Genomic DNA, 23,868 nt, shown 5'->3' on the forward strand with positions numbered 1-23,868 from the left:
ATGTTAGTCTGACCTCGAGTGTGATTAGAATCCTTTGTTATGAGAGACAAATGTTAATCTGTAATGTCCCCTATTGGGATCCCAGAGATTTTTAACAGAATTTTAATTACCCGTTACCTCTTTCTATTTTTTTGGTGCTTAGTGCAGACAATTCTATAAATGTTATATGGTCAAAACAGGGTTCAGATATAGACTAACTGTTGCTTTAGATCTACTATGTCCTCTAAAACAGAGTAATATAACAGTACTGTAATTTATTAGATATCAATCTACTAGTTTAGAAAGATATCAATCTCAGAGATAGACTGAAGCACTACTATGATATTCGACTTGGTCAGTATTTCTGAGGATAATGACTCAATACTAATTACTACAATTATGACTTAATGGAGTAGTGACTATTACGGCTGTAGGCAATTGTTTAATTATAATTGTATAAGATTCTGGACTTAAAGATGACAGACTCTGCTCCGATATTTCTTCCATTTCTAATACATGTGGTCGTACTTGCACCAGAAAGGCCGTTAGGTTGTTGGTTCCAAACAGAGTGTATCCCCAAGGATGAGAGGAGAAGAGATAATCCGTATTTTTCTTGCTCGAAAATGGAATCAATAATCATTATATAGCTTACAAACTGAATGGCAACATCCTTTGGACGTTAGGAGACATATCTCTTCGAACTTAAACAGATCGCACCTTTTCAGCTTTGAGGGGACACGACTCTTGAATAAGCGATTTCTTTCATGACTATTGTTTGTTGTTGATTACCATATTGCTTAATTAACATAATCGTTGTCATGTATCATCCACTGCCTTTGCTACTATAGCTTGTGTTTTAGTAATCACGGTTCTCATACTCGATATCCCCTGGAAACTAATCGCACTATCTTATTTCATCGGCTAATTGACTAGTCAACTGTAATGTCTGTATCAAAACGTCCTTTATGAAGTCCTTAATTTATACATTAACCTTTAGAATTTTTATATTATTATATATCTTTTGATATAATTCAGATGGCCGATAATATTTGTCACATGCACTATTTTCTTCCTACGTTGCATATGCTTTTGATGTTTGTAATGAGTCGCTGCATTGTCTAGGCATTAACCACATAAGCTACTTGGTCATAGTATCTTAGGAAATGCTGTTCCATCATTGCTGTCCCTGAATCGTGGATTAATTACTGTTTCGTAAGTCACCATTGTATTTGTTCTTGTCTTCATCTGTAATCGGTTTGAGCATAATTACTTCATTGTTTGACTTCTGATCATTGAGATCAAAGAAGACATGTGAATTTGTTGTCTTCCTTATTATCCCATGTCTGATACTAGTCATCTTTTCTTCAAAGCTAATTGTCCACGTAGTTGGCCCCAAATATCATCTCTTATGTAAGTAATCGTAAATAACAAATTAATAAATAATAATATTAATATTATTTTTATATCAATGAATGATTAATATTACTATTAATATTATTAACATCAATTATTAATTATATAATAAATGATAATTTATTATTATGATGAAGAATCACAAAATCTATTATTAATCACCAGGATGTGGGTTTATGACAACCCTCTCACTTTAGAGGAAAACCGTGAAGTCTCATAAATGAGACGATTTTCCAATCTTATTCAATGTTAATTAATAAATGTTTTAATTATCGTATTTAGCTAATCACAATAATCCAATGTCCAAAGAGGGGTTATGACAGCCTCCAGTGAAGGACAGGAGCGATCTTTCTGTTTCAGGCATCATCTTGCCTCCAAAATTTGATCAAAATTCACCTAGGCAAGAATACACAATTTCACCTTCACAATGCTAACACTTAGACAAAATTAGACAAAATTTTGGATTTTACCTCAAAAACCCTGACTAGACCTAACCCGGGACCTATCTGACTTCCTGACAGACTTACCTTATTACAACAATCTCAATCTTCGGGAGGACGCTTAATAACTTTCAAAATTTGATTGGACTTAGCTTGAATAATGTCCAAAAGAAACCCCTAAGGTTTAGCCCTAGCCCAAACAGACAACTCACTCAAAAACCCTGAAAGCAGAGAGAAGAACAGGCAAAACAAAAGCGAAAAGAAAGGGGTCCCCATTTTAATGGGGCGATGTGTGAAATGGTCACAACATCTGGCGACACCACTGAGAATGTTGGTAAACATTTGGGAATCAATCTTTCTTGAAGAAAAACTCAGAAAACCTCCCTCAATAAAACAAGGAGTTAAACAACACTTACGAGAAGAGATTCTCATATTGAGACAAAGTATTAAGTCCACAGTTACCCATGTGTGTGCAAATGAGTTAATTCCCCTCAACAAGACAATCATGATCCTCCAGGTTCCCCTGTGATAAGCTACATAGTTTATCTGAACTCCAAAAGCATCCTGGATAGAGCCTCGCTGCCAGTCGGACCTCCATAGTCCCGACGAGGTTATCGCCGCAAGCTCACGAACATTGCTCCATTGCCGGCCAGGTGTCTATAGCCCCGATGGAGTTATTCGTATATTCCCTTTAGCCAATTTGATATTTCTTCGTCGGCTCATTTTCTTTTCCTTTTGATTTTTATTTTCACTTTCTCCTTTGGATATTGCTTTTTTTTTTGGTTCCATCAATTCTTTTGGCTTGTAAGCAGTGAAGCTCACTAGGGTTTGAGGATTGCGGTGGCGTTGAAGCCAGATTTTAGATTTTTCACCGATCACAGCTTTGCCTGAAAACCACAACGACTCGGAGATTATAAGTGTGAAAAGATATAATAACTGGAGGACAAAAATATCTGAGTTCAATAATCCAATCTTACTTCATTGCAAATATGGCCTGACTCAAAGTTTTATCAAAAGAAACCTCTTTGCGTTTCCAAAAGACCTCATAATTGTCCAAATGAAACCAACAATCAAGTGAGAAGTTAGAGTGCTTCATGACAAAATCACCCAATTTCAAATGGATACCCCTCAGGACAAACAACTAACCTAAGACAAAACACCTAAACTAAAACCCAAAACAAAGCGAAAGGCAAACCAAAACAAAACAAACCAGACAAACGAAAAAAAACGAAAACAAACTAACTAGCTATGTACAAGGGAAGGCCTTTTGCATCCTAGGACTGGAAATAATGTTTGAGATACCTCCCATTGACAGGCAAGGGGACGTCTTCTCCGGTTAAAGTTTTCAGTCTGAATGCATTTTCTCCCAAAATCTCTGAAATTTGATAAGGGCCTTTCCAAAGCTTATCAAATTTGTCATGCTCTCCCCTCTTCTCGTGTGCTTTATCCCAGTATAAGACAAGATCTGAGGTCCGGAACGCCTTGACTCTAGCTTGTCGATCGAACCATCTTTTCACAACTCCTTGATGTTTTGCAAAATTTTCCAACGCTTGATCTCTCTTTTCCTCGAGATTCAACAATTGTGTTAATCGGGCTTGGACAACATCAGTGTCTTCCATATATTCCTGGATAAATCTCAAGGTTGGGATCCTGAGTTGCATGGGGAATACCGGGTCTTGGCCATAAACCAAAAAATAAGGTGAAATCCCCAATGCGTTCTTGGTCCTGATTCTGTCTGCCCAGAGGGCAAATCTCAATTGGGTGTGCCATTCTCTCGGACTCCTTTCCAGCAGTTTCTTAATAACACTGAGTAGGTTCCTATTAGTTGACTCAGCTAACCCATTACCCTGAGGATAATAATTTGATGAAAATTTGAGGGTTATTCCATACTCAAAAGCCCAATTTGAAAATGTCAATGATGTGAAGGCTGAGCCATTGTCGCAAACCAATGCATAAGGACACCCAAATCTTGTGATAATGTTTTCCTCTAGGAATTTAATTACGGCCTCGGTAGTGCATACCTTGAGAGCTTGAGCCTCCGACCATTTGGTACAATAATCAGTGGCAGTGATGATATACCTGTGTTGTGCCGAGGATGCGGGGTTGATGACCCCAATAAAATCCATCCCCCATTTGGCAAATGGTCTTGCTTCGATCACTGGATTCAATGGCATGGCAGGATTCCTTTCTCTGAAAGCTGCGACTTGGCACGTGTGGCAAGTCCTGATATGATTAAATGTGTCTTTGAAAAGCGTAGGCCAGTAATATCCTGCTCTCAAGATCTGATGAGCTGTAGCGAGGTTGGCTCCATGTCCGGTCCCAAACTTGGAGTGAAAATGTTCAATTATTTGTTTGGCCTCATCTTTGCCAACACACCTTAGATATATTCCTTCGTGATTCCTGCGATATAGAACGAATCCTTGAAGCATATAATGTTGACACTTTATTCTTAATGCTCTTTTCTGTGTGGGTGTCATGCGAGCAGGGCACTTGTTGTTGAGTAGGTATGTCACAATTTCTTTGTACCATTCATCAGGGGTGACATCCTCTAATTCATAAACTTGCTGGATTAATCCGGGTCCGTCAATTGCCAGTGTCTGTGCCAAAGATTGTCCCCGAACAAGTTTCATAGGTTGGATTTCAATATCAAACTCTTGGATAATGGCGACCCACTTGCCTCTTCTCTCGCCTAGTTCATTTTGCATGAGGAGAGTCTTGACTGCTGCATCTGGAACTATTGCATAAATTTTGGCCCTTAAGAGGTAATGTCTGAATTTTTTAATGGCCTTGACCAGTGCGTATGCCCGTTTTTCAATGTTGGGATATCTGAGTTCTGCATCTTTCAGCGGGGTACTCATGAATGCAATTGGATTCTCGTCCCTCTCTTCACTTCTCTGGGTGAGAATAGCAGCACAAGTGTAGTCAGAAGCGAAGGAATACAAGTAGAAGGGTTTGAGGTAATCAGGACTGATCAGTACCGGCGCTTCTCCGATTGCCGTCTTTATCTCCTCGAATGCCCTCTTGGCCTGTGGCGACCATTCAATCTTTGTGTCTGTCAGCATCTCGTTCAAAGGTCTGACTATCTCAGCAAATCCAGTGATGAATTTTCTGACAAAGTTTATTTTACCAAAGAATGATTTGAGTTCCTTCTTACTGGCGGGCAAATTGATGGTTGATATAGCTTTTACTCTTTCAGGATCGATGGAGATTCCTCTTTCTGAAATGACATGTCCTAAAAGCTTCCCTTCTGTTACTCCAAATATGCATTTCTTCGGGTTGAGAGAAACACCATATCTTTTGCACCTTTGGAAGACTCTTCTTAAGTCATCCACATGATCTTCTCTTTTTCTGGAGAAAACTGTGATGTCGTCCATGTATATAATAATGCATTTACCAATTAGGTCCCTGAAGGCGATATCCATGGCTCTCTGGAATGTGGCCCCGGCATTGATAAGTCCAAAAGGCATTCTTTTGTATGCAAATGTACCCCACTTGGTAGTGAAAGCGGTCTTTAGTCGATCTTCAGGCTCGACCAAAACTTGATTATAACCTGAATATCCATCCAGGAAAGACATCATCTGCGACCCATTGACAATCTGCAATACTTCATCCAGCGATGGTAGCGGATAATTGTCCTTTTTTGAAGCTCGGTTGAGATTTCTGAAATCAACACACAATCTGATCTCTCCATTCTTTTTCCTGACAGAACCAGGTTGGCGACCCACGTCGAATGTCTTACTAGGAAGATGATTTTGGCTGAGAGCAACTTCTTAACTTCTTGATATATCAGGGGTTCTAACAAAGGATTAACCGGTCTCTGTCTCTGCCTAAACGGTTTGCTTTCTGGCTTCAAAGGAATTGTGTGAGTGATAATTGCAGTGTCATAAGTCTTGAGATCTTCATAACTCCATGCGATGACTTCAGGGAAATCTCTTATATTTTTCAAGATTTCATTTCTTTCCGGTGTGGTGCAAGCCTTTCCAATGAACACATTCTTAACTTGTATGTCATCACCAATGTTGATTGTGTCGCACATGTTTCCTTCCATACTGTGGTTTTTCATCTCTTTTAATTTGTCAGGATCAAAGATTCTTTCCAACTCCACCATACCTTTTGGAATAGTGATTGGCTCATGTTCTCTCCTCCGGATTTCAACAACAGGTTCCACCGCGCATACACGATGTTACGACACCCCTACCTCATCGCTGACCCAAGGGAGATCTATTATGGAGCCCTAGATCATCTTACCGCCATGTTCGTAAGGACACATCCTATCCCGAATGATTTAAACGCAGCATATGCAAAGGCTATTGAAGTCAGTAAGCACATGGGACAGAATATTACTGGGCCGCTACTACATATGGGACCTGCTGTAGCACCGAATCAAATACAAGCAGTTAGTATGGCATTGGCCAACCAGACTCCGGTTATGAATCCTATTCCACAAGCAACATATCCTAACGTACAGCCGGCAAACCAGTTGGTGCTTCATCCCGGAGCTGCACTTTCACAAGCCCCACCAGCACAACCTGTGTACCTGCAAAACGCAACAAACTCCTCAAGAACACAGGAAGAAAAGGATGAAATGAAAGAGTTGATTGAGCAAGTCAAGAAGCTGTCAACCGAAGTAACTCATCTAAGGAATCAGAATAATCAACTTCAAAGCATGCAAAGGGTCAACCATGGTCAACATACGAGCAATCAAAATTTCCAAGGAAATAATAATCAAGGTTTCAGGAACAATTATCAGGGAAATAACAACCAAGGCTTTCAAAGGAGACCATGGAATACTGCTCCTAATAATGGAAACGTGGTGACGCCGCTGGACAACCCATCAAATTCTCAGAATCAAGAAAATCATCCTACCAGCAAAGTGTTTCTAGCAGAAGCAGCCTTATCCAGCTGGTGTAGACTCCACAATACAAACCAGCATTCTAAGTTGCAGTGTCCTGAATTCAAAATTGCGGCTGACATATTCCAACAGGAGATGCGCAGCAACGATCCACCTGATAATCCACCCACGACTGGATACGAAATGGTCCCAACTACGCTGTATGATCAATCCATGATAGTAGAAAGTTACAAATATTCACCAGAAGAAGATAATCAGGCTCGAAATGGGAGATTTCCACCAGAATCTGCTAATGGACCGATGGTACCTCCGGGTTCCCAGTTCCCACCTGCATCCGCAAATGAACCCATTGAAGACTCAGAGTAATATTTTCCACCATTAAAGGAGGTATTCCACCAGTCCTCAGGAGGTGTGAATCAGAGAGTATATCATAGAAATCAGAGAAATTAGGAACCCTTAACTACATCGATTCCTCCAAACAATTTCTCTACTCCTCCAGATCCACAGGCTAGCAATAATCCAGAGTATCCTCAGCATACGCAAGAATATAGGCAAAAGAATATTGCACCTCCCAAGGGCGATGAAATGAAGAAATTGGCCGTGTTGGTGTTGGAAGAACTCAAGAAAGTCAAAGTTAGCCTACCGCTCTATGAGCTACTCAAGGTCTCAGAAATTAAAGATGCGGTGATTAATAGTCTAAATGGTTCAAGCCCAGTAAGGTCAAATATTCAAAATCCGTCCAAAGAAGCGGCCAACACAGCCCAAGCTACCATCAATATGACCCAAGAGGAAGCTGATAACAAGGAGCAATCTGAACAAGACGAATGCATGGTCCAGACCATAGCCTTCCCAGCCAAAAAGGCAGATATGTTAGAAGGAAAAGTATTACTCAAAAGAGGCGAGACTAAGAAAGCTCAACCCGCCATCAAAGAAAGCCTCACCACTAGTCAGATGCTTCCAGGGAAAGAAGTTGCCATTAAGAAAGATGTGGTCAAGAAAGGAAAATCTCCAAACAAGGCGGACCACTCAAAAGAAGAGGGCCCAGCAAAGGATAATAATCCGAGGATCAATGAAGTAAAACATCAAGAACACAGTGGGGATTCCTTAGTCCTTTCCCAAGGAAAAGATGAACTGGCCCCGTTCTTGCTATCAGTCAGAATTTTTGGGAAATTACTACACAATTGCCTCTATGATTCAAGAGCTTCTAGTAATGTGATGCCCCTGGCTGTCTGTCAGAGACTAGGAATAACTCCCACTCCTACCAAAAGAAAGGTCACTCAGCTAGAATTGAACAATATCCACATGCAATTGGCTGTGGACCCAAGGGTTCAAAATTTCATAGACATATCAGTCGCAGATATTCCTGATTCATATGGGATGCTTCTGAGTAGAGATTGGTCACGAAAGTTGAATGGGTATGTGTCAACCGAATTTGCACATATGTGGCTACCCTGGAGAGGAGTCCCAAACCAAATCAAAATCGACAACACTCCAAGATTGAGACTTATGATAACTGAGTATGGGGAAGATAATGAAGTCCTGTTCTTAGAATCGGATTTAGGGACATACAAACCTAAAGTGGGAGAGGTCCTGATGATACAAAACCGACAATATGGTCAACAAGAGGTGATGGAATCTACATAAATTGTTGTGGAAAGTGACCAAGGATCCGACCAAGAAGATGATGGAATGTTTGAAAATTTCAGAAAGTTCGTCCAAAGAAACATACAACAAAGTATGCAACTTGGTAACTTGGCATCCGTCCGAGATCTACTCCTCCCTAACTGGTGCAGGATACATAATGCCGTCCATTCAGAACTGTCCCGTGCTTTGTGCCAGACTGCATTAGAACAAGTATACAAAAGGGTCCCACAGACATTGATTATAGAAGAAATGGAACATTCGGAAGTTGAAAGCTCCTCAGAGGATGAAACTCTATCCGACACATCAACCGAAAGCCAGGAAGATCAAGGAACAGAAGACCAAGGAGATGCAATATGGACATTAAGGTTCGATGGATCTAAGTCCAAACAAGGATCTGGAGGAGGCTACGAATTAATTAGCCTGACAGGAGAAACTTACCTTGCCGCTCATAGGTTACAATTTCCTTGCACCAACAATGTGGCTGAATATGAATCCTTGATTCATGGGTTATTGATGGCTATCAAAAAGAAAGCAAAATTACTGCAAGTGTATGGAGATTCAGAAATAGCTATAAGGCAAATTAGAAGGCAGTATGTGTGCCATGACAAAAGGTTGACTAGATACCGAAATCGAGTTTGGGACCTCATCGAGAGTTTCGAGGCCTTCAACATCAAATCTATATACAGGCATCAGAATCAAGTGGCTAATTCCCTTGTACAAGCCGCCAGCTCTTTGATACCATTAGCAATGGAAGGATTGAAGAAGTTCACAGTAGAGCTAACCTCAGTACCTTAAGTCCTGGATAACATCACCAATTTTCAAGTTTTTGAAGATGACAAGCACATACTGGATTTCTTGACCAACACAGATGTCTTCTTAGCTCAAATCATTGATGAAGAAGAGGTGGAGGGAGCAGAATTGGCGCTAGAAGGATGGCCCATAATCCGAGGAATTAAAGGAGCAGATCTATCATGTATCACGATGGTGTTGCCACATGAAGGATCAAATCAAGTAGTGCAACCTAATTTGGAGATAGGCAACATTCAAGAAGATATTGTTTCAGGATTGAATCACCTATCGTGGAACACAAGGAGAAGCGAAGCTGAGTATAATAGAGTAAGGATCATCTTGGAACAAGAAGAAGACAGAGTTGAAGAAAACCAAAGGGCTGCCGCTAGAGAGCTTCGCAATCAAAGGAACCTGCAATAATCTCTGCAAGACAAATCTTCACGCTGGATCGCATTGGTTCTTTCTCGCCTGAGAAACATCAAAGGATATTGAGGTCGACACTAGGCGTCAAAAATCTGGGTGAGCTTTAGTTTACTTCAAGGTCGAAGCGAGTCAAAAGAGAAGATACTCCCAAGGAATTTGAACCAAGATTAGAAGAGTCATCACAAGCTCCATCTCTTCAAGAACAAGTACAAGCGGCAATTCGAGCAAGTATCCAGGCAGTTTCTCAACTGACAAGCCAAGCCAGTTCATCAAGTCTCTTGTCAAGCTTTCAAACTTCGGGAAGCACGATGGCTCACAATGCTCCTCCTCCTCCTCCTCCTCCTGCTCATGTGCTTAACGACGCTACTTGGCTGATCAACAACCCATCACCATTGGAATTTGCAATCTATCACGACATGCCAAAGAATCCAGAGCATTTCTGTTCCAAGTTCAATGTCAGTGATTTCAATCGTACAGCAGAGGATCATATCAAGATGTTCGAAGACCTTCTTCGTAACAGACGAGTCGAATATGGAGATGTAGCATGTAGGCTCTTTCCCTACTCATTGGGAGAAGAGGTGTACTTCTGGTTCATTCACTTACCTACAGGGTCAATCAGGACCTGGGACGCAATGAAGGATGCATTTATTGCAAAGTTTGGTATACCGACCACGCCAGCTGAGCTGTATAGACAATTTGTTGAAATCCGAGAAGACGAACCATTGCCTAAAGAAATACAAGTTAAAGAGACGAGATCTGCCATTCCAGATTGGTTGAAGGAGAGACTGACGAGGGTGATTGTGATTGAGGATGAAGATGATGTAATTGACCTAGAGAGCCTTATAGGAAATTCTCAAGAGGCAACGGAGAAGAGGAAGGCCACGAAGATGTCCAAGATGATCACAGATGAGACAAGGTCTAGGAAATTACAGATTGCTACACCAGTAGTGGACAAGTATGAAGGTGAAATTCTCGCAGAGGAGTATGATGTAGAAACGTTTGAACTTGGTCCACTCATTGCTGAGCAGGCACTGGATGAGGCAATCGATTCATTTGAGGCGCTTAAAGACAAGCTTAAGGAAGAAATGGAAAAGAATAGAAAGCTTGAGAGAGAGGTCGGTGCTTGGAGAGGTTACTTTAGTCATCTCAATCAGCCCTTGGGACGTCAGGATCCAGTAGTGTCTCCTGTGCAAGAACTTCCCCTTGAATCAGTTGGCGAGGCAAAAAGAGTCAAGAGCTTGGTTCAGCTTATGAGCTCTTGGATTGACAAATCCCACACAGTTGCCGTTGAATTTACGACAAGAATGATGCAGACAATCCACCGAGCTATCCAGGTCCTTGAGATCGTCCACAACCTGATGATAACGGTAGCCGCTTTTGCTCACACTAGAGATGTTATCATTCCTGTTTTGCAAGTGATCAGGCAAACACCAAGGAAGATCCTAGCAGAAGAAAAGATAATGGATGGAGGAGCTCATAATTTACTCCAGTGGTCAACTCTACTTCAGATGAAGGAGGTTCTTTTCGAGGACATCAGCACCAAATGCAATCAAGTGGAGGGCGTCATCCATCCAATTCAGGATAAGGTGTTTGAAGTGCTATGTACCATTCTTGGCCGGAGGATCGAAGTTGAGACAGATGTGGACCTTCAAGAGTTGGAAGAGAGAGTCAAGGTCATCTTTTGCAAAGGTGAGAGTGTCATCACAGATGGGCAACGGGATCAAATGTTCGCTACTATGCTCCTGATTGAGAAGATCAAAGAACTCGAACCTGGATGGGATACGGCTCTTCTCAAGGCCTTTGATCAGGTTATCCACTTGGAGGAACGAATGAGGAATCTTCCCGAGATTCCTATTGCTGAGGTCGAAGGAATTGTGTCCAGATTCATTGCATATGCTAAGAAAGAGCATTGGAAGGGGAATAAGGTTCTAGAAGAGAGGTTGTTATAAAATGATGTGGCATCTTAATTATCATTGGTCTATGTTCCCTCGATTTTTGTGCCAATTAAATATTTGGCTATGCATTTAATACTGTTCAACTAAAAAGGGAACTTTTTGTAACAAACCCTAATTAGGGTTTAGGTGTCAAAATCTCAGCCGTTGATCTTCTTTTGATCTGGGCCGTTCATTGTAATTGAGGATGCTATATATACCCTCACTCATTTTCATTTTGTCATTAGATATTAGAGATTAGATGATTAGCAATTAGAAATTAGAAGATTAGAGCTTTTGGAGAGAAGAAAGTTATTTTGTAGCAAGATTGAGCATTGAAAAAAGAATTTCAAGCAATTGTTGTCTATTTTGGCTTTGAGATCAATAAAATATTGAAGTTATGGTGTTTTATTGCAATTCTTGTGGCTACTTTCATGGTTGTTTACTTTCTTGAATCATTCTCAGTCGAAGTAGTATTTAAGTTTGAAGGACCAAGTGTTGGGCTTGATCTTTGGTGAGATTCACGTTCCAAACCACTAGCTTCTTACTGATTGTAAGGACACCTTGTGTGGTCAACTGGAGATATCTGGATTGCTTGAACCTTCAATCATTATTGAACTATTGATATGTACCTTTATGGTAGTGTCTATAATTCTTGATGATTTGAAAAATCACTAATCACCTTAGAAGATCGCATCAATTCTAGTAGAGTTGTAATTCCTTGGCGATACTGAAATTGGTAGAATCTTACCAAGTCTAGCCTACATCGAGTCATTCTTAGGGTTAGATTAGAATTCATCTCTTGCAAACCCTATCTTTTGATCTTTTTTGAGAACCTGTTAGTTTTAGGAAAATTCTGTTCCTGCAGTTCGAAAACGTAAGGCCCCTTGAAGAAACAACATTCACAACGACCACTGGTGCTTATCCACACGTAGAGATCCTACAACGAAGAACCTTGGAGTCATCCCGATTGATCCTTTTTCGCGACATCTTCAGCAATCAGAGGCTTTACTCAAGAGAGGATAAGGTACCCTTGGGTATTTTATTCTGTGTTTGATAGTGTACAAAATACACGTCAACACAGTCTTCAGCATTAAGGAATTTGAGCATGTATTGAAGGGGATGGTGGCTAGATATGATTGGCATACACATAGGTCTATGGTACAGTATGGGGGATGTCACCTCACCATTTCTTATTCCGCCCATGAGTTTGCCATAATTTTTGGAATTGCTAACCAGGACAGCCCTGTCATTGAAAGAAAAATGACATTAGAACAAAAGCAGCAACTGGTCTGACTGGTTTGCCGAGGGGACCTAACACAGAGCGAACAGGACAGCATATGGAGGTTTGGCAGTAGCTGCGGGGTGAAGCGGACATCTCTGGCCAATGCAGAGTGGCGATGCATCATGGACATCATCAAAAGAAGACTAACAGGAGCCAGTCGGGGGTCGAACATCACCGCGTGGATGCTGTATTTGATGAACGGGTTGCGGAATGGCACGGTCTTCAATTGGGCCTCATTTCTTTCTGAGTGCATCCGTGAATGCTTAGGACTCCAGCACAAGGTTTTTATTATGTTGCATCATGCCATTGCCATGTTCCTGGATGCTGTTCGTACAAGAGTGCCATTGGAAAAGAGGGGCGACTGGTTGCCGTTAGCCAGGCTAGAGCCATATAGACCCCCCCTATCTTTTATTGGACGCATTTGAACATCATGACAGCCGACGGAGAACCACAACGGAAGAGGCGACAAGATGATGTTGGGCAATCTCATAGTGCAGGCAACGGGGATAGTGAGGAAGATGTTGTGGAGGCATCCTCGTTTGACGACAATGAGAGTGGAGAGGATGACAGTTTTCGCTTGGCTCTAGCCATGGGCCGACGGCCAATTGAGGTTGGAACGAAGGGTGGTGATATTTCAATGGCCGAGGAGGTGATAGAAGGGGTAGGAGACACCATGGCAGTGGAAGTGACGGTGGCCGAGAACCCTCTTGAGCAGAGGGATGTACCAACCCAGGTGATTGATGTCGTGGATGTGGAGGCATCACCGCCATCGCCGCTTCGAGTGACCCCTGGGCAGGAGGAGACCGTCCCACACTTGAGTCCCACCTGTGCTGATGACCACCAGGAGTAGACGATCGACTCTTGGTTGTTGGAAACCCTTGGGGTAAGCATGGAGAAATTGCTTGAACTGCCGCTGTCACCTGGTGGGGATGGAGGACTTGATACCAGCACTCTGCAGATTGGCAGTATGGAATCTGCTGCAAGGAAGGATCTCCATATTCCCAGGTCTACAAAAGAACTTACATTGCACAAGGAAGTTTAGGAAGGGAGGGGGGAATCTTCCTTGCCTCATATAGAAGAATTTATACTTTGGCTGGAGAAACTTGACTGCGCAGACCCAAGTGACACCTTGCAACATTGTACACTCCAGTTGGAGGGCATGGCGAAGTTCTTGAGTGATGTCGGCCATATCGTGAAGGGCGTGGAAATTGGCCAGGATCCGAGGATAGCTCAAGTGGCCGAGCGCCTGCTGTCCTTTATCAGGGAAGACTATGAGGGGGAATTCTTTCGATGCTTCACGACCAAAGGATGGCCAAAGACAAAGACTCCAGAGATGACGGATACCTGGATGAGGAACATGATAGTGACAGAAGAGAGTGGGCTTTATGGTTCCATGCGGGGAATAGAGACAGCTTTTCAGGACCTAGTCCTAAAGTATCGGCGTATTGTAGTGGTGCGGATGGAAGCTATGAAGACCCAGCGGAACCAGGCACTGCGGGAAGCATAGAGTGTCAAGAAAACATTGGCCTAGGAGCACTCTTGGATTACCATGTTGGAGGAGATAGTTGCTAGGCACGTGCAAGAGTTGGAAGTGAGTGGTAAGGCGAAGGATGAGCTGACAGATAAGGTAGCAGGCTTGGAGGCCCGATTGGCAGAGAAGGAGCAACAGTTGCAGGTGCAGGGCCATGAGATTCAGAAAACCCGCAACAAAATTGTTGAGGCTGCCTATATGGTCAAGTTGGCACGAGAGTGGGAACTGGCGGCCACAAAGCGACTCCAGCAAGCGGGCACATCTTAGTCATATGTACTTCCAGGGACGCCTTCTCACCCCTCCTCACATTAGTTTAAATTGTTTCCGTCAGCTTCCATTTGTTTGCCGTCTAGAAGACGACTTCTTTTTTGGGGGGGATGATGTTAGGCTATAATTAGGGAATAAAACTTTTAAGTTATTGTTATGTCTTTTTGTTACATTTGGAGTCGGCCGTGTGGGTTACCGTGTTAGTTGTAACGGTTGGTACTTCCGCCAACCACCAGTTAGTATATATTGCCATGTAAGGGAACCCCGACAATAAGTTTTATGTACTGAATATTTTGGGGGATGCAATAAAGAACATCTTTCTGCCATATGAATGTTACATGCATAGTTGTATTGTTAGTATATGTTTTGTGCTTATTCGTGATTCATTTTGGAACTTAAACCATTCACAGTAGGGAACAAACAATGACTAGGTTTCATCATTCCTTTAATAGCCATTGTTTTTCATGCAACAAATTTGGTCACAAAGCGATTATTGTAGAAAATATGCAATAAAGTTTGGTTGGAGTAGAATCTCTTATGGGTTACCAAGCAGGAATTACAATTCATGTGCTTCTTTAGTGGATTATGATGTCATATGTTATAAATGCAACAACATTGGTCATATTGCCCGGTTTTGTAGAACTGAATTTGTAAAACCACTTAGAAAGAGTAAGAAAATGGATGCTCTTCCTTAAAAAAAAGGAAAGAACCAACAAAAATCTGGAAAAGAAGGCAAGAGCCAGAGAAACAAAACGAGGAGAAATCTATGCTTGTGCTTCATGCACAAGAGGTATCACTATGATCATAAGAAGTATAAAGCCAGGGGGAGCTGATCATTGCACTATAATTTCACCCAAATGGAGAGGACAACTCAATGAATGAAGCTGACAAAATATTAGAGGAAGAGAAGATATGGTTAGAGATCTATGATTCTCAGTTCACTCACAATCACAGTCAATGGGCATTTGGATTTCATGCTAGTAATAATTTTAATTGTCATGACTTTCCTCTGTGTGGAGATAGTGTAACTACAGCCTTGAGAAAGTTAGAAAAGAATGTGATCAGAGTCTCTAGTCAATGAAATGTGACCAGAAAAGGATGAGCTGATTGCTGTCAATCTTCATAAAGATCACATCAGTGTCATTCTAAGAGTTTCTGCATAGGGTCATCTTATTGGTGTTCTCAAGTGCTTCAGCTTGGAAACATCTGATGGTAGTAGTGTTCACCCAGTAAATACATGAAGATTGCAGATTGTGTCTATGTAAGGAAAGATTCAAACAAAAAAAAGAACGATGGCATTGATGTCGAGAAATAAGTTTGTCACTCATGCATATCAAAATACAAAAGACCAAGAAACTAAGAGAAAGGAGTATTATAGCAAAGGGGAGCCTTACAGATAGGGGAACATCAAAGAAAGAATCCCACCATCAAGCAAAGAAGTTGGTCACATCCCTTTGCCACTGATGTCAAAGGGGGAGAAATATAGAATGAGGGAGACTTAGAAGAATGAGAAATAATAGGTTGCCATCAATGACAAAGGGGGAGATTGTTAGAAATGTTGTCATTGATGTCAAGAAGCCAAAAAGACAAAAATTGCCATTGATGTCATTAAAGTCAAGAGTATATGATGATGGAAATAATTGACAATGTAATAATACATGTTTGAAAGCATGATCTCATTGTCATGTCAACATGTTTACAAGTAAGGAGATTAATAAGCAGAGATTTATATAAATGGCAGTAAACCAGATAACCAAGGAAGTGCCAATGTTTGTCATTTAGGAAGAAGTGACATTCAAGGAGCAGCAATAAAATAGAGTCAAACTAATGCTGGCATACCATGGAGAGAAGCAACTTGAGAATAAAAAGAAAAGATTGTGACTAGACATAGATTTGAGTTGACTATGAGTACAGAGTAGTCTCAGAATCTAATGCAATCGATAACATGATTATATCTAGGGAGATATAGAGAAGCCACTAACATAGAGAAATCGTGACAATTCAAAAGGAACACATTGATCATCTTTACAAAGAAGATACAACTATCAATAATAATAGCAATGATCTATGATAGAGAATCAGACTAAGCTTGACTCCCTTATAGGTAAATGTTCTTATGGAAATGAAATAAAATGTTTCTGTGTTTGGCCGACATAGGAAAATTCATTCAACAGATGCATGTATGAAGGTGCCCAAGTCAAAGTTCTCATTGACCACATCTTATGAAGAGCAATGATAACTTAAATAGAGATTATAACAGATGGTCAGCTTATGTTGTTCTATTACATTCTTACGCAAGTATAGCATATACTTTCTTATGCAAGCAAAGCCTATATGGTTTATATGGCAGTGAGTATGGAGTTTCATATATATATATATATACACACATCTATGTATATCACCATTCTGAAAAGGTGATCCTTGGACTATTGTCCTCAGATTGCATCCCATACTGTCCCATCGTCCCCATCATGTGGAACATAGAAGAAATCTCCTTACTTGAATACTAACTATCCAACAACCTAACACGTTACATAATACATTAAGCTAACATTTAATATTACCTAAGTTACCAATCCTCATATTGGTTTGGGGCTTTGGGTTTTGTCATGTACCCTTCTTAAGTGTAAGTTTAATGAAAACCCTTTGTGATGTTCCTATTTTATGTGACATTGTTTCATGAGATTTTTGCTTGTCTCTAAGTTTTCCCGTAAGCTTCTAGATGTGCGGGGGAGAACTCCAAACTTCTTGGAGGACTTAGGTTTAGTATTTCAAGTTTATATTTGTGGCATTGAGCTTGGTTAGTGTGTTGGATCATAGTGATGCTTTTAGAAGGGTTTTGACTCTACACTGTTCTCCAAACTTCTTGGACAGCATGTCTATTTTGGGTAAGTCTTCAAGTTGACACTAGTCAATATCCCACTGCTTCAATTTCTTCATGGCATCATCAAAATTGGATTCTGAAGCCTTGGTAGTGCTTTCCGTAACTTGGGTGGAGCATTTAAAATATACACTAAGTTTCTAATGTTTATTTTCCCCCTCAAAACTAGACACCTAGGGAAAATTGCGGGGGACTTCCACATGAAAAGTCATTTTATTATTCAAAAAGGTCTTTTGGTAGGAAAAATGAATAATTTTATATTATTTCAAATTACTTTTCCCTTTGAAGCTATAAAAGGAGTTTGAGAGGTCTCATTTGTATATGTTGAATATTTTCACGCTGAAATCTTGCCAGATTGAACTTGGGAGTTCTACCATAATCTTTTGACCATGGAAACCCTCTTTAGATTCCTAGTTTGGGATTTGAAAGATATCTTTAGCTAGACTCAATGTGGTTTTGTAATATGTTACCCTGTTTTGCCTTTTTTTTATTTTTGTTTTTTGTTTTTGCAATGGATTTGAGATGATAAACAAAGTGCAGATAATAAAGTAATTGGCAACAATTTAACAACTCAAAAAATCAATATAACTAAGAAATATATGAAGTTGGAAATTCCATATTTTATTTTTTATTTGAAAATACCATTTTTCCCAAAAGTAAGAGCATCCCAAATCATTAAATAGCATTACATATCTATTTCAAATATAGCAGCATTGAATTAGTTTGAGCTGTTTATGAAATTTGCAAACTATCACACCTAAAATAGATGCCAAACTCCAAAAAACTTCAGCAATGATGCCCCCAAATTGCTGAAGAAGACACCAAAACCCTAGCTGACCAGCTCTAAAAAGCTCACATCCCTCCTTAGCAATGCATGGCCATCCTTGAGGAAGGTAACAACCAGCAAAAAGAAATGAATGAACAGCGAACCCTTGAGAAGAACAATCTCCTCTTGAACAAGAAGCAATATCCAAAATATCAAACTCAACATAAGAGAAATGAGCTCGGACTTTCTCTTTTATATTTTCTCAGAAGGGGTCAGCTCACTCAAATAGCGTTTTTAAAATATTAAAATAAAATCAAAGACTTCATAAAGTTTGTCTAAGTTTCCAGAAGGCTCCCTTTATTAAATATTTGCATTGCACTTTAATTTTGGGGCCCAAATAGTCATTATTTTAAAATATACTAAATAATGATAAAGTTAAATATTTAATTTAACTGTATAATATATTAACTTATCGTTATCTAAAATAATATCATCAGACTACACCAAATACCTAACCATTGATACCCAACCTTTTTCTGAACACCTTTCCAATACTGAACCTGAGGCACAACCAGCTAGGGCATCATCTGGCACAGTTGTACGCCCAGCCAGGAGACTGTTAACACCAACAATGCAACAAAAAATTTCAAACATCTTCAATCAAAATGCTATGAAATTATGAATAACCTGAATTTGCTATATTGTGAAAACAATGGTGACCCCTATGTGGAATCACTCCAACCGGCTAGGGATTGTCTCTCAGATCTGAATACAGCAACCAAAAGAGGGTTTTTGTCCTCAATCTTGGAAGGTCTTTGCAAGTTCAATCTGATAGCACTTTTTTATGTGTATTCTTCTGCATACTCAAATGAGAGTCCAAGATCCTTTTATAGAGTTGGAGGGAAAAAAAGTAATTTCAAATTTCAAATGTTACAGTTCCCACTCAAATATCTTTTTCGAAATATTAAAATGTTTTCAAGTGTTAGTCCCCTTTCTCTAGGCATCCATTTTAGGGGCACATAACATTACTTTATAAAATTATAACGCTAAAGTTAAATAATAAAACATTAACATTAGAACTTTAGTATAAATATTAAAAGATACCCATCCAAGTTGTAGAAAGCACTACTAAGAGTTGAGGAATCGAAACTCATCATGCCGTGACAACACTGAGCTAGTGGGACAATGAAAGTTGACAACCTGGAGGCCTGCTAAAATTAGACGTGCACTCCAAATTTTTTGGAGAACACACCAGGAGTTCCTAAACGTTTTGAAAGTGTCATTGCAATCCAAAACACCAATTGGGCGCAAATCCAACATCAGAAAGAAAGACTGAACCAACACACTCTAAATTTGGAGTTCTCGCCAGCCCACTTGGAGGCCTATGGGAAAAACTTGGAAATCCGCCAAAAGCTTACGACATAATATCACATAAAAATGGGGACATTACACAGACTGCAATGCAAAATTGAAGTTTGAAGCTCCTCTGAACACTAGTAACCAGAAGAACCTAACATGAGTGCATGTTGTTTAATTCCAATTATAGAGGTCAGATTGTTCTGAAAAAAGACAAGAGAAATCCCCTCTGAGCCTCTAGGAACATGGCATTGCTTGGTTGTAAACTTTGAGAACCATGTGAAAAGAGAGAAGATTGACAGAGGTTTATCTCCTGTTTCATGTGTCTTTATAAAGAATAATCTTTGCCCTGGGTAACATCACTCATAGAGCCTGGGTAGAAGACAAGAACCTCCACCTTTCATAGAGGAATTGAAATGAATGTTCAACAGAAGAGCTCTGCTGTACAGCATCAGGGAAGCTATGATAGTAAAGAAACAATTTTTGTTTTACAACTCATAAGCTTATATATAAGAATAACAAGTCTGTGATAAACTCCTATAAACATTTTAGATAGCATGTATCTATATGGAAATTTCTTCTTCAAGGCATTCAGAGAGATTTCGATGGTTTCCTTTGGACAGGTCTATGGTTTCTCAATCTCATAGGCTGATTTGAGAAAAAGATGACTTTTCTTGTAAATTTTGAACGTTGAACCCCACACTGTAAATATGCACCTGAACATTAAGTTTTCCATTTGTATTTATGTTCTTAAACTTTTATGGTTTATATCTGTGGAGATCTTGTTATACTCATTTGCAGTGTCTCAATGTCAGGGATTGCTTCCTAAAAGTTTATAAATATGCACCTGAACATTAAGTTTTCCATTTGTATTTATGTTCAAACTTTTATGGTTTATATCTGTGGAGATCTTGTTATACTCATTTGCAGTGTCTCAATGTCAGGGATTGCTTCCTAAAAGTTTATAAATATGCACCTGAACATTAAGTTTTACATTTGTATTTATGTTCAAACTTTTATGGTTTATATCTGTGGAGATCTTGTTATACTCATTTGCAGTGTCTCAATGTCAGGGATTGCTTCCTAAAAGTTTATCGGAATCGATGTATGTTTCATTCCTTGCTGGGTGCTTTCGATCAGTCAGATTTGGACTAGAGGAGGCCCATGGGTGTGCACACCTATATTTTCTTCACTACTTCTAAACTCTTTATTAAATGTCATGGTTTCTCTTTACACATTGATTTTATTACTTTGTTCCTCACATTTATTTTTCAATACTATGCAGGAAAGGACAAGCTTTGCAATTCAACTGGATATATGAGAAGGGAGGATTTTTAATGCATTCAAATGGGACGCTATCCGTTGATTTCACGAAGGTACCTATCAAACACATGCTTGTGTACATCTGATAGAAAATATTGTCAGGATTAGTTCTTCACTGTGGTCAAATATTTCTGGTTCTTAAGTGCTTTATTGATACTATATAGGTGCAAGAAGCAGTTGAGACTTTGAGCAGGGAAATAATGACAATACAAGCAAAGGGTGACAAACCTTCTGCCAAATTGCTCTTGGATAAGTATGCTACATTAACACAGCCATTACAACTAGCACTTTCACATCTGGAAGCTATTCAGGTAAAGGAATTGATGCTTAAAATTTTTCTACAGAGAAGAAATCAGTCAACTTATGTTACGTGTTTGGACTCTATTAAATGAAAAAGCATAGTATAACTATTTTCTACACTCCAAAAATTTATTCTCATATCTTGATCCCTTCACCAGCTCATCATGTTGATGCCTTAACCAGATATGTGAAATCTTTGATTGGCTAATGTTGGCATCTCATACATAGAGTTGTTAATTTGGACTTTCACTGATGTAAATATGTTTTTGCATTATAGGTACCTGTAGACATATATCCCTCATTCACTACTCTGAATCAACTATCAAGCTAGGAAGGATGTGACCATGCCTTTATCACTATGGAAAAGTTAAAAGCAGCCATCTTATGATGAAAGTTTCTCCGGACATAATCTTTACACCAATGGCCAGATAGACACAACTGAAGCTACAGCGCCTCATCTTTCAAGGATTGTTGACTGTGGAAGACTCCTTGAACATTAACTTTTCAAATTTATGTGATATCTGACAGGGATAATTGCCCTGTTGCAGCAGTCAGATTTTTTGAGTATTTATTGTTGTCTTCCCACATGTAGCCATGGAAATAGATTTGTCTCTAAAATTAATTATAAAATTGAAAATCAAATGCAGAGAATCTCACTGAGAATAACAAACCTTGAAACTGAAATTTCTTACGCTGGACTAGAATCATTCATGTCTTAGTTAAACTTGGGATTCCCAGAAGATGACTTGTAGCTTGCATTTAGTAAGAATAAACAGAGAAAATATAAAATCGAATAAGAAGATTCCTGACATTGAGTAGGAACCCAATGAAGGAATCAAGACATCATCTTTCTGCTAGAATTCTTACTTCCTGCTAATATTGTATGCATTCTCAGTCAAGTCTTGTTGGCTGTCCGTGGGGATTTTTTTGGTGATGCAAAATTAGTTAAAAATCTTTAACAAAATGGGCGGTATTGAAATCCCAATGTAGCACGGAAAAAATGCCAAAATCTTATGCTTTCCACTAACAAAACGTGTATAATAATGTCATAGGATAATAATAAAGTCATCTCACATCAGGTTTGATTCTATGTTGCATTAGTTATTTTTATCAAATCTAATAGTTTGGAGAAATATCGTGGCAATTGTTCTGTCATAGGCCAAAAACTGCCAAATTGCATGTTTTATTCACAGTTGCCAGATACTTCCGCTCCCCTATTTGGATACACGTATTTGCATATTAGATACTTTTATCTGCATATGGGATGCTCGATATGGATAGGATACTCCCATATCAGATATGGCACAGATACCATATCCAGGCATATCCATAAACTATAAAGTGTGGATTAAATAATTATGTCATGTTGATTAGTATATTATATATTGCAATAGGATGTTTACAAGATTTGACGATAAATAAGAATTATGAAGTCATTAAAAATAATATTTTATATTAATAATGTTAACTATTAAATGTTGAGAAAGTTACAATCTATATAGTTAATTATGATTTATTTTTTGTTGAGTATAGTTAGGATTGGGATTGGGTTCAATTTCGAGATAATTTTGACATAATGGATACCTTCTTTTGTAGTCTCAACTTTGAATTGAAAAAGTTCAAAATTATCTATTCTAATTTGTAAAAAGGATTAGTTTGAGTTCATGGCATGAGGTTTGAAGAGGTCTTAGAACGTTGGTAACCACTATGTTAGAGAATGTGCATGGTGGAATGAAACATTTTAGATGTTCTTTGATAGAAGAGAAACAAAGTATTCTAAGTAGTTTTTGTTTTGAATAAAATTGTTGATTGTTTTCAATCAATAGCTTTGAATCTTTTGGTGTAGTTGTGTCGTTATTGGGGTGGTTACATTTGGTAAAATAAATTCATAGAATTCTATTTTTTCATTTATATATATATATATATATATATATATATATATATATATATTTTGACTGGCTTAAGCTTTTTGACTTCTTTTATTGCAAGGCTAATAACAAGCCCTTATGTCTCCACAATATTTATTTTAGGGATATATAATACTGATTTAGTTTTTTGAGCTTCAAAATTATTTATATAATATCCAGTTTCTAGATATTTAATAATCCAATGATTTTTTGTTTTCCAAATACAATAAAATATGGAATAAAAAAGAATATAAATGACAATAGGTAAATTTTTTATTTATTTATGCAAACAACAATTCCTTGAAAACTTTGTATTTATTCTTTGTAAAAAATTGATAATCAATGCCCAAAATGAATTTAGAATTTCAATGAAAATCTTCTATATTTTACTTTTATCAAAATAGGATGATAACAATGAATTTTTAGAATGATTATAATTTCAAAGAAATTAACTAAAATCTGGTTTTTTTAAGCTTTATCAATTGTTATAGCTATACAACCTAGAGAATAATTTGTATGGCCTAAATTCTGAATTTTATGAATGGTTTTTTAGTTACAACACTCTTTGTTATATGGATTCCACTATAATAGTTCAGATTTACTGTAGTGTAGGTATTAAAGCAATACAAATTTGTTGGAGTGTGGGTATCGTAGCTTAGCTTACCATAGTACAATTATTGTAGCAATAGACAAAAAGAAAATTTTAAACTTGAGTAAAATATGATTCTTAAATGAAATCAACATTAGAGAGATCAAAGGGTTTTGCCCTTTAATCCTTTGA

The 23,868-nt window shown here is 38.8% G+C and overlaps 1 protein-coding gene across 2 annotated transcripts in view; it reads left to right on the forward strand.

Annotated features, from left to right (window-relative positions):
* The window catches only part of LOC131028013 (nudix hydrolase 3), a 250,278-nt gene extending 228,118 nt beyond the window's left edge, over positions 1-22,160 (forward strand). For both annotated transcript variants that reach the window (XM_057958133.2, XM_057958132.2), the window contains exons 18-21: positions 20,631-20,725; positions 20,843-20,933; positions 21,045-21,191; positions 21,458-22,160. In XM_057958133.2, the coding sequence (XP_057814116.2) occupies positions 20,631-20,725; positions 20,843-20,933; positions 21,045-21,191; positions 21,458-21,511 (387 nt within the window). In that variant the 3' untranslated portion in view covers positions 21,512-22,160. The remainder of the gene's footprint in view (positions 1-20,630; positions 20,726-20,842; positions 20,934-21,044; positions 21,192-21,457) is intronic.
* The last annotated feature ends 1,708 nt before the right edge of the window (positions 22,161-23,868 follow it).

This window comes from Cryptomeria japonica, chromosome 5 (assembly GCF_030272615.1).
Source record: "Cryptomeria japonica chromosome 5, Sugi_1.0, whole genome shotgun sequence".
Lineage (NCBI taxonomy): Eukaryota > Viridiplantae > Streptophyta > Pinopsida > Cupressales > Cupressaceae > Cryptomeria > Cryptomeria japonica.